Raw genomic sequence first — 14,099 nt, 5'->3', positions numbered from 1 at the left:
CTATGATATAGAATATAATAATATTATTGAAATGGTTAATATAATTACAATATTATTAAACATATTATAATAGTACATAAGAAATATTAATATTTCAATTATAATATAATTAAAAATTACAACTATATTAAATAATAATATATTATATTATATTATATTATCATTATTATGTTTTATTAAATAAATATATTATATAACGTTGCGGCGATGCCGGAATCGGGAAAAAAAGTGCACTTTTCCAAGCAGAAACGGGCCACCGACCAAGACTCGTCCCTTTGCGACGAGCCCGTTCGTTTTTCGGCCGAATTCCATTGTTTGGAGCCTCAAAATGCCTCTTTTTCCGCTCGTGTTGCACCCATCTTTTTGCCTCCCTCGCCTCTTCTCCTCCTATCTTTTCTTTTTTCCCCCGGGCCGTGGGGTCGGGCTCTGCTCTAGCCGACATTTTTTCACGCCTCTCTTCTCTCCCACCGCCGGTGCCACCCCGGGCGGCGATGCCGGAATCGGGAAAAAAAGTGCCCCACGGCCCAGGGGAAAAAAGAAAAGACAAGAGGAGAAGAGGCGAGGGAGGCAAACAGAGGGGTGCAACACGAGGATTTCCCAGGAGGTCACCCATCTTAGTACTACTCTCGCCCAAGCGCGCTTAACTGTGGAGTTCTGATGGGATCCGGTGCATTAGTGCTGGTATGATTGCACCCGATGACTGTGTAATACACTATAAACTTAAGGCCTTCGCGGCGAAGGGCACGATAGAGCGGAAGGTCCTGCCGGAATATAATATATAAAATATTATAAAATAATAATTACAATATCATATTATAATTATAATATCATATTATGTGATAAAATAATATGAGAGTTATTAATATAATTATGATATTATTTGTTACAATATTACTATTATATTATATTATATTACGCGTCTAAATTTTAGATTGGGAAGATTATAAATTTTAAATTTCATTAGAGGTATTATAGGTATTATGAAAGTTTCATTAATTGTATTATGATGATTCTCGCACAATCTAAATGCTAAAGTTATCTTTATGCTGCTTCTGGTTTTGGCTGTAGATTCTTGAAAAACTCTTCAAAAAAACACTTTTGAGTAGATTTCTCAAACACTAAAATCAACTTCTACTACAAACATAAGCTGATTTTGAGAGAAAAAGGCAATACCAAATTAAGCCGATGTGTGCCAAAGACAGAAGCACCATCCTCCGGTGTTTCTAGTACGACTGCATGGGTGAGCAAAGCCCACAAGTGGATATTCTCAAGTTTCAATCAAATATGTCATTATCATGATTCAAGATTCAAGATTAGACATGATTTTTTGTTACCCAAAATATATAAATGAATAAATAAATTCTAGACATATTCGGTGCGTTTGAAATTAATTTTTGTTTATTTTTAAAAACGTTTTTACACGTCTTTTGCAACACAAAAATGAAAACAGTCTACAAACCGTATTTATTATAAAGGAATTAGAAAATTATTGAAAATTATTTTCCCATTTCTGTTTTCATTTTCTAGTACTTATCAATAATGTTATAATATATTAATTAATAATTATAACCAAACTCGATTTTATTTTTTTATTATACTCAAAACAATCGCTTAAAAAATCAATTAAAAACAATTTCAAAATCAGTTCTAAAATAATTTTAAAAATAATTTTATTTTTACTTTTATATTAAAAATAAAATTATTTTAAAAACGTTAACAAACGCCCTGTATATACCTCAATACATGCACTTCCACGTTGTCTCTCCTCACCAAAAACAAAAGCACTCGCATTAGCAAAACACTCACACAGTTACAAACAGATCAAGAAAACCCGCAATTTCTTCTTCTTCTTCTTCTTGTGCAAAATGGACTTAATCTTCAACCCAAAGAAGAGACCGCCCTTTACCATAGAAGTGGGTTACTTCGACACAGTCGAAGAGATCAAACAGAAGGTCGAGAAGTACCAAGGCGTTCCCGTCTCCGATCAAACCCTCATTTTCAACGGCCACGTTCTCCCCGACGACGGTGACATCGCAAGCTGCGTGCTCCTCCACAACTCCCACATCAACCTCATCATCGCCTCCGACGAGAAACCAGTATTCCTCCGCGTCAAAATCCCCACCCCCCAACCGCACATCATAAACATAGAAATGGACATGGACGACACCCCCCTCAAACTCAGGAACAACATTCTTACGCTGGAGATGGCGAATCTCCCCGCCAACCGCCCGCTGGTGCTTAGCCTTGACGGCCAAGAATTGCAAGACGATCGTACTTTCGAGGAATACGAGGTCTCCAACGGCACGGAGATTGACGTGAGATTTAGGACGCCGATTTTGATGGTGATTGTGCAGAGCATGTGCGAGACCATGAAGATTCCCGTTGAGGTCAACCCGGAGGATGACCTTGCGGAGTTGAGGAAGGATTGCGAGAGGCTGAAGGAGAAGATGAACTTTCCATTGCCGGAGGAGGGTTACTTCTTCATCCACAGGCAGGCCGTGATGGATGAAGAAATGTCGTTTCGATGGCACAATGTTGAAGAGGCCGACACCATTGAGGTCTTTGCTGGACGAATTTTGCCACCTCAATCGTGAAAAAAAAAAAAATGGTTATGCATGACTTTGGTAATTCTTAGTTTTTCTTTTCTTTGTTTCTTTCTTTCTTTCTTTCGCCAATGTGTTAGAATATTTGTTGTTCTTGAAGTCTTTAGTTAGCCAGGATTAATGGCATGCATGATAAGTAGGAAGCGAATGCATATTTCCAATCATGTTCAGTAGTGGTTGCCGATGGCACTTTCTTTTGTTTCTTTTACTCTTCATGAGTTGATCAATGTTGGAGGAATTTGTAGAGGACTCTGCACATTATAAATGAAACATTTCAAGATTATTGTCTTCCTTTGTCAAGTTTTTTTTCCTCTCTCTTCTTCTATGGAGCTAGAGTTAGTCATAGATAAATCGCGTTATGATATTGTGGATACTCGGTTTTTAGTAATTTTTCTGTTGCCCACATGTGGATTGATTATTTCAAGGGGATTAAAGGTACAACTATTTTTACTTGATGAAGATCAAAAGTGAAATTAAGCAATCACAAACCGATCATCCTATTCGATACACCAGTAATATGTGTTTTTAAAATTATTATTTTCTTTTATATACTAATACAAGTAGATGATTGAGTTAAACAATCGATCGATATACCTATTTCCTAATTCTTTATTGATTTTCCGATTATGTGCTATATACTGAACAATTAATCGTTGATCAAGGCGTGGAGTTTCGAGATTTTCTAGAGTGTCCAATAATTCCATTAAGAAATAATAAATTGTGATTGATCATTAACTGCAACATTCTCATCATGTTGATTTAAGGTGCCGACGAAATTTTTGTAATTTTCCATATCGTAGGCATGTGATAGAACTATATAGCAAACCGGAGAAATTGTAGGATTATAATTACAATTCAAGCTTAAAACTGGGCTCTCAATTGATTCGTTGGGTCCAATTCATTGCAATCTAGCAGAAGAGCTGTTTTCATTACGTCTTTAAAGATTAATTGGGGTGTGAAAATATTGCATTTCAAATATATATTGTGCGGTAAACTTGATTTTTTACTAGAGTTTTGGGACCGGAAGAATTTTCAAAATTTGTCCCTTTTTTCATCTAACAATATGAACGTACGAGTTCAACTGATGACTTCACATTGAAGATACTCTGATTAAATCCATTTAATTCTATTATTTCTCTAGATGAAATGGAACACCGGAGGCTTCAATATCATAAGAAGGTAGAAGCTTTTCTCTTTCATTTGAGAGTTTGTTAGCTCTCTCTCTCTCTCTCTCTCTTTCATAACTCATTAGAGAGTTTGTTCTCTCTCTCTCTCTCTCGCTCTCTCTCTCTCTCTCGCTCTCTCTCTCTCTCTCGCTCTCTCTCTCTCTCTCGCTCTCTCTCTCTCTCTCGCTCTCTCTCTCTCTCTCGCTCTCTCTCTCTCTCTCGCTCTCTCTCTCTCTCTCTCTCTCTCTCTCTCTCTCTCTCTCTCCCCATCCCTCCCTCCCTCCCTCCTTGATTTTAATTTTTACTATATATAAATATTAAAAATTTCAACAAGACTTAGATTATGTTTTATGTCTAAGGTTTTCACACACATATATATATAGTGTTTTTTTTTTAGGATTTTTTTTTCGTTGTGAACATGGATAAAATAGCAAAGAAGATCAGTACGGTTAATGACTTGGTTATTATTATTATTATTATTATTATTATTATTTATTTATTTTGGCTGTGAACATCAGTTAGTGAGTTAGACTTGGTCATTGATCTAAAACCATAAAATCTGTTGTCAAGACTGAACTTGTCAAGACTAATTAATATTGGCTAATGTTTGTTCCATAAAAATCTCTATATTAGTTAACTATCTCCACATACTTCCATAATAATAATTATCAATAATCTGGCAACCCATCCTCTTCTTCCTTCTTCTACTTCTTGTGCAAAATGGACTTAATCTTTGAGCCCCAAAAGAGAAAACCCTTCACCATAGAAGTCGGTTATTTCGACACAGTCGAAGAGATCAAACAGAAGGTTGAGAAATACCAACGCATTCCCGTCTCCGACCAAACCCTAGTCTTCAACGGCCAAGTTCTTCCCGACGACGGCGACATCGCCAGCTGCGTGCTTCTCCACAACTCCCGCATCAACCTCATCATCGCTTCCGACGAGAAAACAGTAAGCCTCAACGTGAAAATCCCCACCCCCGAACAGCATGTCGCGACGATAGAAATCGACGTAGACGACACCGTTCTCAACCTGAAGAATAAGATTCTTCAGGTGGAGAAAACCCTCGCCGCCGCGAACCGCTCCTTACTGGTGCTTCACTCCAAAGGTCCCGAATTGCAAGATCATCGTACTTTCGGTGAATGTGAGGTTTCCGATGGTGCTGAGATCGAGGTGAGTTCTAGGAGGCCTGTGTCGAACAAGAAGTTGAAGGTGATCTTGCAGAGCAAGTGCGAGACCATGAGGATTCCGGTGGAGGTGAACCCAGCGGATAACGTTATGGAGCTGAGGAAGGAGTGTCAGAGACTGAACCAGGAGGTCAACTTCCCTTTGCCGCCGGAGGGTTATTTCTTCATTCACAAGCAAGCCGTGATGGACGACAACAGGTCGTTTTGGTGGCACAATGTTGGCAATGGCAACATCATTGAGGTCTTTCCTGGAAGTGTTTCAGGTGGGTCGTGAAAATGGTTATGCATGTTCGGTTTTTCTATTCCTTATTATTATTATTATTATTACCGTGATCCCATCTTTTTTCATTCCTTAATGTGCCGTATATTGGTTATTGTTGAAGTTTTTTAGGCAAGATCAATAGCATGGAAAGTAGGCTATAATGAAGGTTCCAATCTTTTTCAGTAGTGGTGGCTAATGCTTCGTTTTTTTGTTTCCGTTACTCTTTATTGATCGATCAATGTTGGAGCAATTAGGGTGTGTGTGTCTATATATATATATATATATATGTATATATGTATATATGTGTGTGTGTGTGTGTGTATATATATATATATATAGGACTCTACACATCAGAAAAATATTTCAAGATTATTGTCTTCCTTTATGAAGTTTAACCCCAGATTCAAATCAAACTAGAGTGAGGTATGGAACAGTATGGCATGTCATGTCGTTGAAACTCTATTTTACTTGAATTATAAATATGTAGGTATATACACACACACACACACACATTCTGTATATATTGACCACGAGAATAAACAAAAACAAAGGGACAGTACTGATCCGGAGGCATAACCAATCAAACATATAGGTTGCGCTCGGGGCTTCTTTTTTACTTCGATCTTTCACTATTTTCAAAGCAAATGTAGAGAATGCAGCTTAACTCAAACAGTTCAATACAATAGATGGTTTAATAAATCTTAACAATCTATATACCTTTTTACTAACTATATATGAGCGTGCACTTAAAATCTTAGCAATTGCATAAATTTGCAGTTTGAAACTCTATATCTAAGCATATGAAGGACTACTCGCAGAAGTATTACTTTTATAGCTCATGCTCAAAAATCTATTCCCTTAATTTCTTTGGATTTGTAGCCATTTTACCGACAGAATTACTTAATGAGCACATAATTCATTGCATGTTTCTGTTTTTTGTGTTTGCTTGCAAAATAAGAGGTAAATTAAGAAAGAGCGATATCTTTGGGACTTGATGGCCTTTGGTCTAAAATTCCGGCAGGTTTGTTTCATGCCCAAAAGAATAGGGCAAGATAAACTTTTGATCAAGTCTTGAACATGCATGCATATTCATTTCTAGGTTTTAGTTTGTGAAAATTTTATATGAAATTATATTTAAGCATTAACAATGTTTTGATACAAAAATATAATTTTCTAATTGTTTCTTATATATGATGAAAATATGTAAAAGAATATGTTAATTCAATTTATAATTTGAGTTCAACTTGAATGTGTATAACATTTGCATCTCCAAATATAGAGATGTAAATTGCAAAGGGAATAAATATAACCAATCTATACAAACAAAAACCAACAAACTTATATCGTATATACTGATGGTTTGGAAAAAAATTTGAAGAAATAGATGAATCTTCTCTTATATGTAGTATATTGAGTATAGAGATTTACAAGTTAAATATTTTGAGTTGTGACTGTAGATTTTCTATCTGAGAACTTGTAACCCACCCTAACCAGTTTGGTTTTGTTGAAAAAATGTTAAAAATAAGGTAGCCAATCAACCAAAATATAAGAAGATTGGTTAAAAATGTTAACCAGTTTGATTTTATTAAGGTAATATTTAAAAAATATATATTTCAGAAGATTGAGTATAAAATATTAAAAAAAATAAAGGCATATTTAGAAAAGAATTAGATTTAAGGGTAAATTACATAACAAAATTAATTTTATAAAAGAATAATCAAACAAGAAAGGAAGTAGTTGAAAGCATGTACAATTAAAGAATTCCAGCAAAAATGAAAAAAGTAAGTTGAAGTTAGAATAAAAATAACATTATTCCTTCAAGTCCTATATAGATTCTTGAAATTATCCATGTTATTATTATTGTTTTTTTAGGTCATTTGCTCTCAGTAACCTTTTAATTTTTCGCAACTTTTTTCAGTAACGAATTTGTTACATATTTTAATTGGCACCAGGAATTTCCGTCCGTGTATCATCCGAAAAAAGGAAAAAAGGTAAATCTTCTTTATATAATAATTGGACAAAATAGTAAAGATATTAGTAATTAAGAGTACCACAACATTAGATAAGTTAATAACCAAATCATGGCATTGCTGTAAAATACCATATAAAATCTCTGTCATATCAAGATTCAAGAATCAAGACTAGACCTTGAATTTGTTCCAAAAAAAAAAAAAAGTCCAGATATTGGATATTGTTGTAACCATATATATACATATATATATATATATGTGTGTGTGTGTGTGTGTGTGTATATATACACACACACACACGCACACACTTATACACTTCCACATTGCCTTTCCTCCTTACCAGAAAGATAAGTACTCCTTTGCAGTTTGCACTAGCAAAACAATCAGACAGTTATAACAGATCAAGAAAACCCACCTTTCTTCGTCTTCATTACTTCTTCTTTCTTCATCTTCTTCTCCTTCTTCTTGTGCAAAATGGACGTGATCTTTGAGCCCCAAGGAGGTGAACCCTTCACCATGCCAGTCGATTTCTTCGACACCGTCTTAGAGATCAAACACATGATCGCGGCACACCGATTCATTCCCGTCTCCAAACAAACCCTCGTCTTCAACGGCCGCATTCTTCCCCACGACAGCGACCTCTTCAGCTGCAACATCCTTCAGAACTCCCGCATCAACCTTATCATCGCCGAAGACCCCGCCAGCACCTCGTCTGATCCCCCTCTCCCAGAGTTCGACGCCGCCGCCGTAGACGAAGCCCTGGCCAGCAGCTCGTATCCACTTCCTCTCGACAATGTCGCCACGGCCCCCGAATCCCTGGCCGGCAGCTCGTATCCCCCTCTCTTCGACAACGCCACTGTTGCCGCCGCCGATGCCCTGGCCAGCAGCTCGTATCCCCTTCTCCTTGACAATACCGCTGCCGCCACCACCGAAACCGTGGCCAGCAGTTCGTATCCGCCTCTCTTCAACAACGCCACCGCTGCCGCCACCGAAGCCCTGGCCAGCAGTTCGTATCCCCCTCTCTTCAACAATGCCACCGCTCCCGCTGCCGAAGCCTTGGCCAGCAGTTCGTATCCCCCTCTCTTCAACAACGCCACCGCTGCCGCCGCAGAAGCCTTGGCCAGCAGTTTGTATCCCCCTCTCTTTAACAATGCCACCGCTCCTGAAGCCGAAGCCTTGGCCAGCAGTTCGTATCCCCCCCTCTTCAACAACGCCACAGTCGCCGCTGCCGAAACCATGGCAAGCAGCTCGTCTCCCCTTTTTATCCGCCATGCTGCCGCTTCCGCTGCCGCCGCTTCTGCTGAAATCCTAGCCAGGAGATGGTATTCCCGTCTCCTCAACAACACTGCCGCTGCCGCAAGGGCCAGCAGCTCGTATTCCCCTCTTCTCGACAACGCCAGCGCCGGTGCCCTGGCCAGCACCTCGTCTCCCCCTTTTCTCAGCTCCGTCTTCGCCTTCCAAGCCCAGGCCCAAGCCCTGGCCAGCGGATTGGATCCCCGTTTCCTCAACAACGCTGCTGCCGCCGCTCTGGCTAGCACCTTGTCCCGCCCTTTCATCAACTCCGCCGCCGCTGCTCTAGCCCAAGCCCAAGCACTGGCTAGCAGCTCGTCTCCCCCTCTCATCCACAACGTTACCGCCGCTGAAGCCCGGGCCAGCAGCTCGTCTCGCCCTCTCCTCGACAATGCGGGCACCACCGCCGCTGCCGCCGAATCCCCGGCCAGCCGCTTCTCTCGCCCTCTAAGCATCACCTTCCCCTCCACAGAAAACACCGCTGCCACCTCCAAAGGCAAAGCCCAGACTAGCAGCAGCTCGCCTCCCCCCAACACCACAGTGCGCCTCAGCGTCAAGATCCCCACCCCCCAAACGCACGTCGTACCCATACAAACGTCCGTAAACGACACCGTTCGTATCCTCAAGAACAAGATTCTCGAGGCGGAGAAGGAGAACCGCACTGTCTCCAACCAGTCCTTATCCTCAATGGTGCTCCGCTTCATGAATCAAGACCTCCAAGACAATTTCTCTTTGAGGGAACAAGAGGTTCCCGACGGCGCGGAGATCGATGTCAGATTTAGGCCGAGGAACTGCTTGAGGGTAAAATTGATTAGCAAGTGCGAGACCTTTAAGATTCCGGTGGAGGTGAACGCACACGATGAGGCTGCGGAGCTGAGGAAGGAGTGTGACAGGCTGAACAGGGAGATAAATTTCCCATTGCCACCGGAGGGTTACTTCTTCATTCACAGGCAGGCCGTGATGGAAGAAGAAAGGTCGTTTTGGTGGCACGGTGTTCGTGACGGCGACAAAATTGAGGTTTTTCCTGGACAGATAATTACGCTTCCGACCGTGGCTACTCGTCGTCGACGTTAAAGAAAAAAAAAGGTTAGAATGCATGTTCTTGTTATAAGTTTTTAGTTTTGTTTTCTTTCTTAGTTCTTTCGCCAATATGTGTTACAATATCGGTTGTTCTTGAAGTTTTTTTAGCCAAGATTAATGGCGTGAAAAGTAGGCTGCGATGCATAGTTCCAATCTTGTTCAGTAGTACTGGTGGCCAATGGCTGATCTTTTTTAGTTGCTTTTACATTTTATGAATGGACGAGTTGTAGCATTAATTCGTGTTGGACTCTGGACATTATAGAGGAAATATTTCAAGATTATCTTCCTTTGTCATTTTTTTTATTATTGTTATTTTCTTTTTTTTTTTATTTTTTGCTCGAAATTCTTTTATGAAGTTTATTGTCTGCAAAACTCGACAATATTTTTTGAAATACACCAGATTCCAATTAAACTGGAGTAAGTTGAGGAGCAGTACTTTAGTATATCATATAGTTGAAATATATTTTGTACTTGGATGATATAGCTTTCATCTTGCTCATGGGGAAAAAAGAAAGGAGAAAAAACGAAAGATATGCTTCAACAGTTGGGGAAATTTTCAATCTTTGGGTATTTTCAAAGAAAATGAAGGGAATATAATTTCAGCGAATTATTTAAAATAGGGGAATAGTACTATTATGATTGAATTAAAGCTCTTAACAATGTCTATAGACCTTTTCTTTTATTAATTATAACTATGCACTTAAACTTATACGCATGTTGTTAAACTACTAGCTTAATTATCATATTTATTTAATAGTTTGAAACTCTTTTATCCAAGCATATGTGCACTGGCAGTGGCACAAGTAACTTGTATTATATTTATGCTCAGCTTCCAAAAAACTAGCAACAAGATCAGAACTTGAAGTTTTACCTTGAAGTATAGAACATGTTCATTTTTTGTTAATTAACTGGAAATCAAATTCGTTCAATCATTGCCTTATCCTTAAACTGCATGATCTCAATCCAAAATCATATACGTCAGTTCTTGATATATCACACACAGTATATATAATATAATATATATATATATATATTACACATTAATATATCTATATACTAGTATAGCTAGCAAGCCTAAAATAATTCGGACGAATCCACAACTCATATATAAGGCCATTTGAAAAGCAGAATAGTCAACAGGATTAGGATGCCACAAGAAATGCTTGCGCATGCGCTTTGATCACGTTGCCTCTCAACCTCTCTACTCGTCGGGGCTGATGCCGTTGAGGATCGTCTTCAGCCTCGGGACATCGTGTGCGGCGACGATGGTGGGGAAGCTACTCCAGTTGAGTATGTCGGACAATGGAAGGTCGTAGTGGTCAGCAATAATGACCGGAACGCTCCAGCAAAGAATGTTCGAGTGTTGGATAATTGATCGCTCCAGCAAAGAAAGCAAGTCTTTGTCATGTAGTTATTACAGTATGTAATTCATATTGATTATGGTATGTGTGTGTGTGTGTCTGGTGATAAATAAGAACAAATTATATATTAGTTTAACGTCTCGTTAATTTGTTGTTCGTCTAATTTACTTATTACACCTCATTCAATAACTTGAATTTTAATATTTCATTCCGATAGATTTACGTGATCAAGCAATTGAATTCATATGACATGGTAAACAAGTAGTGAATAAATAGTCAATAAAATACAGGAAATTAAGAACAACGACTTGACATTTTTATTTTATTTTATGGAAGTTAAATGAGTTATGCTATATAGTATGATTGAGCTAATGAACCACACAATTGATTAAAGTATGTTGGTGTTCAACACTTATCATAAGAACAATTATAAAACTACGTTCCACGTTTCACTTGACAACTAAAACTAAACTGGTTGCATTTTTAGCTCAAATATGAACCATATAATATATATATATATATATGTGTGTGTGAGATGACACTAACTTTTTATCATCACCTTATATTCATACTTAACCTCTACTGCTTACTAGTTATAACCTCTTAAAAATTCAAGCCAATTTTTTTTTCTTACTATGTACGTCTAAATGCTGTAGCATTTAGCTAGCATTCTGTTTTCAACTATTCATAAAATGTTGTAGCATTCTGACAGCATTTTGTTACATTAGTCATACCTTGAGAATAGAGGTTGATATGCGTAGCCTCATTGTCTTATAAGCTTAACTTTCATTACATAAGTGATCTATATTCATAAAACACTATTTACTTTTTACACATAAAGTTTAGCAGCGTTTCCAAAACACGTGATGCATCCACAACCCACTTGCCCACACTCTGCTGCTACATCCTCTCTACATGCCCATCAACAAGTTTCAGAGAACCGGTGCCTTACACGAGCTTCCTACAACACGAACAAACTTAATGAGCTTTCGCTCAGCAAGTATCAATAGGTCATAACAGATGCAATAATTATGCATACCCATATATACATTCATGTCATTTATCATAATACATTTTATTCTACTAAAACATATATGACTTATGTTCTTCTTCTTTCATTACATACTTTGGTCTGCTTTCGTCTCATTCTAGTCGTTCATATTGTGTTTTCACATTCTGAATGACTTTCATTTCGTGTTTCTCATTCTTTTCATTCTTCTTTACAGATATCGTACCTTATATGGAACGGTTTCTGTTTTTCATTTTCTTGTCTTTTACTTCTGATGGGCCCTGTCATGTTGTACCATAGCGCGCATAACCAGTGAGGAATGGGGTAGCTAACCAATCCAGCTCAATCACGGTTTCATTTCTTTCATAGTCTCATAATAACCTTTCCTTCGAAGGCTGGTACAAACAGGATGTTTGGTCTCTTATCGTTTATTAATTTTCTCATTGAAACGGTAACTTTGGTTAAATCTTATGAATTTGTTCATTTTTTAGCAATTTATCATGAGATTAACTTTTCGTTAACACTTAAGTTTTCCTCTTAATTTGACCTCGACTTTACATCAATACATACTTTTTGTAAAATAAAGTTCTGCGGCTACTTAAGTCTTGTAGATACATGCATAACATTGTATCTAACATTCAAAATTCTAACATATGCACAATGTTTGTGCAACATAGAAAAGTAAGCTTGTTCGTGAAATAGCCATAGAAAAACTATTATACTTACAAAAGTTTCGCTAACAATGCGTTCTTTGTCTCCCTTGCTGCTGTCCGACTTCAACCGTTAATCGGCCCTATTGCATAAATTTTTTGATCGTTAGATTCAAAATCTAAGATCAATAATTACATTGAAATTTACGTCGGAAAGGTCTACAATCCTTATGTTTGGTATTCAACCTCAAACTATTTCTTATCTCAAGGATTTGCACTAAAACCGTGCAAATTACTCATTCATGGGCCTAATTTTGAGTTTCGGTCCAAAACTGTGAATTCTCATTGTGTTTGGTTTCTAACCATCACCGATTATCGATATTCCTCTTGAAATCCAGTTTTAGTTTAAATTACTCAAACTAAATTTTGACAGAGTTTCGCCTTGTTTTTCTCGTTTCCCGAGTTTTCAATAACTCGTTTTAATTTTGATTTCGGTACCTAGAGTCAAGATTCGCATTCCTGAACACAGATTCCAACATAAAATTGAACAAAAACACATGTTCTTTCTTAGTCTAGGCTCACGGATTTTCAATGAGAATCCACCAAAACTTCATTCAATCGTTTTAATACTTACACCGTTAGACTCTTATTACGATGTTCTACAAAACCTCGGTTTCGATTTTTATTTTAACGGAAGTTTTCTGAGATGGGTTGCTATTCATCCAAATCAAGAAATCATAGAATTCTCATGACAAATCCAAAATCTTACCTCCAGAAGTTGAGGTTTTTCTCTAGAATGCCTTAGGTTACGTTTCTGTCTGACTGAACGGAAGAAATTTCAGTGATAGTGCTTAACTTCCTTGATTTCTCTTTCTCCGTCTCTCTCTAATCTATTTTCTTTTTACTTCCCTCTCTCACGTTTTTTCTTTACAAACCTTTCTCTACTTTGCCTTACATGTGAAGTATGTAACCAACGTGAGTAATGGCATTAAACTACATAGGCTCATTCCTTACATGTGAAGTATGTAGCCAACATGAGTCACCAACATGAGTTATGTCTGCATGTGAAGCCCATGTCACCCTTGCGTAGTAATCATTTCACTTTTTTTTTAAACGTACTTAGAAATAATCTTATATATATATATACTATAATTTGGTTCAACCTGCTTTTATTCTTTGCCATATAAAAGATACGTGCTAGCAAATGAGTGGGTTCCATACTCCTCAAATTTTTCTTTCCATTTCTCAAAACGAGTCTCTTTCCGGTACTAATAATTTCACTATTCATAACTGATATTTACGAATTTTCTTTGTAAAAATATTCGTATTATAACTTTACACTTTTCAGGAGATTTTACCCCGTACATAAAGTTTCTACATAACATTTCCTTGATCAAGCTGAAAATTCTACTACTTTCTGTTCCGGAAGAAATTATGGTCAAATACCGGACTGTCCGGATTAGACCTGAAATTTTTCCGGTCGTTACATTCACCACTCCTCAAGAATTTTCGTTCCAAAAA

At 37.8% G+C, this 14,099-nt stretch overlaps 2 protein-coding genes and 1 non-coding gene across 3 annotated transcripts; 2 read left to right on the top strand and 1 right to left on the bottom strand.

The window, feature by feature from the left end:
- Window positions 1–576: 576 nt before the first annotated feature.
- On the bottom strand, window positions 577–695 carry LOC112092658. Its single transcript, XR_002902684.1, has one exon. It is a non-coding gene; the product is annotated as a 5S ribosomal RNA (ribosomal RNA).
- A 1,170-nt stretch (window positions 696–1,865) lies between these two features.
- On the top strand, window positions 1,866–2,594 carry LOC21397934 (ubiquitin domain-containing protein 7SL RNA1). The gene has a single exon (XM_010089764.1). It carries the CDS (start codon window positions 1,866–1,868, stop codon window positions 2,592–2,594), a length of 729 nt encoding a protein of 242 aa, XP_010088066.1.
- A 1,895-nt stretch (window positions 2,595–4,489) lies between these two features.
- LOC21397933 (ubiquitin domain-containing protein 7SL RNA1) lies at window positions 4,490–5,230 on the top strand. The gene has a single exon (XM_010089763.1). The coding sequence runs from the start codon at window positions 4,490–4,492 to the stop codon at window positions 5,228–5,230; it is 741 nt and encodes a 246-aa protein (XP_010088065.1).
- The last annotated feature ends 8,869 nt before the right edge of the window (window positions 5,231–14,099 follow it).

The sequence above is a fragment of the Morus notabilis genome, unplaced genomic scaffold (assembly GCF_000414095.1).
Source record: "Morus notabilis unplaced genomic scaffold, ASM41409v2 Scaffold457, whole genome shotgun sequence".
Classification (NCBI taxonomy): domain Eukaryota; kingdom Viridiplantae; phylum Streptophyta; class Magnoliopsida; order Rosales; family Moraceae; genus Morus; species Morus notabilis.
This window is presented reverse-complemented; position numbering and strand designations above follow the sequence as displayed.

What these genes read in the sequence shown, in the direction of transcription:
- LOC21397934 (XM_010089764.1), top strand. Translation starts at nt 1,866, where the DNA reads ATGGACTTAATCTTCAACCCAAAGAAGAGACCGCCCTTTACCATAGAA.
- LOC21397933 (XM_010089763.1), top strand. Translation starts at nt 4,490, where the DNA reads ATGGACTTAATCTTTGAGCCCCAAAAGAGAAAACCCTTCACCATAGAA.